This window comes from Palaemon carinicauda, chromosome 20 (assembly GCF_036898095.1).
Source record: "Palaemon carinicauda isolate YSFRI2023 chromosome 20, ASM3689809v2, whole genome shotgun sequence".
Classification (NCBI taxonomy): Eukaryota; Metazoa; Arthropoda; class Malacostraca; order Decapoda; family Palaemonidae; genus Palaemon; species Palaemon carinicauda.
In genome coordinates, this window is record NC_090744.1 from 72870898 (window position 1) to 72875897 (window position 5000).

The 5000-nt window shown below is 35.6% G+C and overlaps 1 protein-coding gene across 1 annotated transcript in view; it reads left to right on the top strand.

The window, feature by feature from the left end:
* LOC137659512 (solute carrier family 23 member 2-like) overlaps window positions 1–5000 on the top strand; it is a 131268-nt gene that overhangs the window by 125377 nt on the left and 891 nt on the right. Inside the window, exons 10-12 of the mRNA XM_068394388.1 lie at window positions 430–669; window positions 3405–3534; window positions 4295–4421. Of these exons, the coding sequence (XP_068250489.1) occupies window positions 430–669; window positions 3405–3534; window positions 4295–4421 (497 nt within the window). The remainder of the gene's footprint in view (window positions 1–429; window positions 670–3404; window positions 3535–4294; window positions 4422–5000) is intronic.

The following is a 5000-nucleotide window of genomic DNA, read 5'->3' on the forward strand; positions in this document are numbered from 1 at the left end:
TTGAGGAGAGGACTTTGACATTCATACCACTTAACGTGTATTCTCCATGAGGTTTGTGTTAGGACTGATGGCGGAAGGGTGTAATTGCCACGTAATACATCGTCTTGTGACTCATGGAATCTATTCAGATGAAATTGCTCACAATTTGTTTTATTTTAACGTACAATAATTATCCAAAGTTACGATAACAGAAGAAATACTGCGTGTTCTTGTAGAGAACAATGTTTTTGGCTTATCGAGATACTTTTACTCATTACCCTGTAACTATGGAAGTAAGAGGAATTTTGACAATATATATTGTATATGCATTCTCCATTGCCATACAAAGATCTGTGAATCTTTTTCTGGATTTTGTGTGTTTCTTACTATACCCCCATATATTGGCATACCGGCCGGCCTGTTTAACGATTTCCTTATTTGAACTGACAGGTCGCAAGCCGTCGGGTAGTGCAGGCCAGTGGCTTCATGATGCTAATCTGCGGAGTTTTCGGAAAATTTGGTGCTTTTTTCGCTACCCTGCCTCAGCCTGTTCTGGGAGGAATCATCATCTACTTCTTTGGAATCATCGCCGCCCTGGGTTTGTCCACACTCCAGTTCGTCGACCTGAGATCCTACAGAAACCTATTTGTCCTGGGCTTCCCCATCTTCATGGGTCTTTCATTACCAAATGTACGGTTAGGTTTAAACATCAGTATCTATTGCTTTTGTTTTTTTTCCAGGAATTAATTTATAGTCTTAGAAACATTAAGAGACGAAGAACAGACAATTGATGAAAAATGGAGTAATATCAAGAACATATATCAGTCAGTTGTTAGAGAAGTTTTGGAACACACAGTTATAAGAAGATAGCCATGGATACCAAATGATACTTGGGATACTATAAAAAGGAAACAAAGACAGAAATTGATTATTGAAAGCTCTCAAGGGAGTAATGAAATTACAAGGTAGAGCATGCTAAGTATTCCATTATTGACAGTGAGGTCAAAAGAAAAGTGAGGAATGACTAGAGAGAACATTTAGACAGTAAAGCAGATGTGGCTGACAAAGCTATGAATTCAGGAAGTGGCTATGGCGTAAGAATTGTTCATAGAATTATTAATGAAATCTTGACTGGGGCAAAGAAGAAGCATGTAACTATCAAAGAGATAGAGGATTCTGTTGTAGCAACAGAAGATGAAGAAAGACAACGTAGGATGAAACACTTTAGTGAGGTTATGAATAGGAGATATGAAGGGAATAATTTGATTGTTATACCTGAAGGTGATGAAGACCTTGAAGTGCCCATGAATGAATTCAGTGTGTTTGAAGTCTAAACGATCCTAAAAAACAAACGAGATGGAAAGCCCCAGGGTACGATGGAATAACTGCCAAGATGATACTGGCCGAATATAAAGTGACTCCCAGACTACTTACAAGATTATTTTGTAGAATATGGCATGAAGAGGTAAAACCTGGTGAATGAGAGTTAGGAGTGTTGGTGAAAATACCAGAAAAAGGAGACCTGTGTGATTGCAATAGTTACAGAGGCATATCACTTACGTCTGTTGTTATGAAAATGTATATGCTTATTCTAAAGAGACTGCAGAGAAAGATTGATGAAAAGCTGAGAAATTAACATTAAGGATTTAGAAAGGGTATAAGTTGCACTGACCAAACTTTCATCTTGAGACATGTTCAGCAATGCTTAGAATATAGAAATCCCCTTTTGATGGCATTTGTGGATTGAAAATGCCTTTGATAGAGTGCAGGGGCCAGTTTTGTGGAGAGTCCTCATTATTATGGAATTCCTCTTAAATATGTAAATTTGATTAAGTTTGTTCATGAGCATAGCAAATGCAAAGTTAATGTTAATGGAGTCATATCAAATGAATTTCCAGTGAACAGCGGAGTACGCCAAGGAATGTGTTGTCACCTATGCTGTTTATCCTCCTCATGGTTTTCTTAATGCGTAGAACAGTCAGAGATGGTGGAGAAGGAGTGGACTGGATTGATGATATGAATTTAGCAGACCTAGAGTATGCTAATGATGGTGTCCTTGTTAGCAGAACACCACAGGATTTACAATGCTTGCTTACCAGAATGCATGAAACATCGCACGAGGTTGGGCTGAAGATGGATAGAACAAAGACATAGATGATGATATCGGAGTATACTATAGAAAATGAAATCTCATTAGAATGAGAAAGGATAAATGAGGTAGAATCATTTAAGTATATAGGAACTATGATCTTAAATACAGTATTGAGAATTGGAGTTTAGTGAAATATTAAAAAAAGCAAATTAGACAAGGGTTAGATTAAGTAAAATTTGGAAGTCAAATCGCCTGAAATTACATATAAGAATCAGAACATATATCAGTTTAGTGTGATTGATATACAGGACACAAGTCGTGGTAGGACACGGAAACAATCTCCAATATATTTAGTAGATTGGAGAACAAATCCCTCAGAAGAATATTGGGAGTTAAATGGCAGGACAGGATTAGAGATGAAACTATAAGAGAGATTACCCGAGTACCATATGTCGATGAGATCATGATGAGGGGTAGATGAAGATGGTTTGGGCAAGCTCTTCACACTCCCCAAGAGAGATTAGTTCACCAATCGTTCAGCTGGGCTCCACAAGGCACTAGAAAAGTTGGAAGACCCAGGCTTACATGGCTGAGGTCTATGAATCGCGAAGTAGGAGATGATGACTGGAGAAGTATTGAATTAAAAGCTCAAGAGAGAGACGGCTGGCGAAATCTAAACGAGGCCCTTTGTGTCAATAGGCGTAGGAGGAGATGATAATGATATGATGATGATGTTTTTTTTTTTCATGAAATTGCAATGTGACCCACAAAAAAATGACAAAATTGATGTTTCCTCAAATTAAGTATAATAATATTACTTCAAATATTCATCAACAAGTTAATTGTAAAATTGCATTATAAAAGCCCAAAGAAAGTAAAAAGATATAAAGAGAAAGAATATACAATAGATATAACTTATTTCCATTTACTTCATCTTTCCCAATATATATATATATTTATATGGCCTTATGAATATCGGGAATGTAAGTGCCTGTAACTGGTTTTCTCTTAATATAGAGGCAATTCCATTGTCTATTATTTCCTTTAGTAATCAGAGTTAGACATATAATATATTTAGAAATGTTCTAGAAAATTTCGGGAAATTTTGGGTCCATTGGCATATACTAGTGTCAAAACTAGTCATGAATGTTTGCTAAAACAGTGTCACAAACTTACGAACATTAGTGACTTCAGTTTTGTCACTGATATTGGGTCCCTGGAGCTAAATTCATCACCGAGATGTTAAAATGATACCTTAAAAGGTGCTTATGTCTCACCCAATGTATTTTTTCTTCTCTGTCTCTGTCCTCGTGGTCCTTGCACAAATCTCAAGTGGCTGGAGAAAAACCCGAACGCCATCCAGACGGGGTCGACCATCCTCGACCAGAGTCTGACAGTGCTGATGAAGACGACCATGTTCGTGGGAGGTTTTCTGGGCTGCATCCTGGATAACACGGTCCCAGGTAAACTCAATTTTTGTAACCTAGAAAATCGCTTTTGGTTTTAACCGATGGGAGTATGTTAATTGTTTTCGCCGCTGAGAAATGTGATTATTCACTTTGAAGCTCACAAAAGAGGCACCTAATTGTTTTTGTACAGAGAAAATGGGATTGTTGTCCTTTCAAAAAAAAAAAAAAAAAAAAAAAAAATTATAATTTGTGAAATTTCAGGATTAAACTACAGAATAGAACACTTCAATTTTAAAGATCAAATTTACTATTTTATGCCTTATAATGTATAGTATTTTGTGTTTATATACAATGATGCCTTATTAGTGATAACTGATATCTACAAGCCAAATAGATGAAAACATAGTATTCCGGATTTCAGCTAAAATAAACCATTGGAATACATTTTAATGAACCTTCATTATAAAATGATTTTTCTGCTAATTGTTCTCATATTTTTGGGTTCAAGCATATCTTGCATATATGAACCAATTTAAAGTTAAACCATTTTTTAAGGTAAATCATAAATAGTAATTTAGATTAAAAGATTCGTTTTTTTTTTTCTCGGTAATTTCTTCACAAAAAAGGAACCAGCAATTGATATTCAACTTACAAATGATATATTACCATAGTTAATTAGTGACTCTTATTAGAATAGTGAATGCTAACTGCACAATTTCTGTTCAGATGCAGAACATTATTTTTCTTCTATCAAAAGTTAACAGTAATTTTGTTTTTGCTTTGCCGCTCGGTTTGCTGTGCTCCCTGGCTGTAGGTACAGCGAAGGAACGTGGGCTAGTAGCTTGGGAGGAGTACTTGAAGGGCGGAGAGGAGGCCCTCCTCGAAAACAATTCCGTCGAAGATTGTTACAACTTGCCTTGGGGCATGGATCTCATCAGAAGGTAGGGGAGCCATAAGCGAACAGTTCTTTTTCTTACTATTTGGGATTTTTTCAGTATTCATTTGTTTTTGTTTTTATCTAATGTGGATACGAGGACACGGGGGATAGGGTTAGAGTTTCTTTTTTGTTCCGTAGTTACTTATTCTATTTTTTTTTCCTTGTTTTACTGAATGTGGATACAAACACCATAAATTGCTTTATTTTCTATAGAGGCATTCCATAAGTTTCTTTGATTATTGAATTTTGTATAAATTTGCTTTGTCTTCATGTGTTTAGTGTGAACTAGTGAAAACATTCTATTGAATTTTTCTATTGCTTAGAAGCGGTTCATTCGATAACTTTTTTGCTGATACATAATTTTACTCTTTTTTTAAGAACACCAATGCATTTCAATACAAATATTTGGGAAATTTTGATACGAAAAGTATAATGGCTTTTCTATAAACTAATATATTTAGTTTTGAATGCAAAAGAAACAATTGCATACTCAGGTCTTAATTGATGATTCGTCTATCTACACAAATTTTTGCAAAAGACTTTAAATGGCTACTTCACTTTTCCATATACACTGCCTTCACAT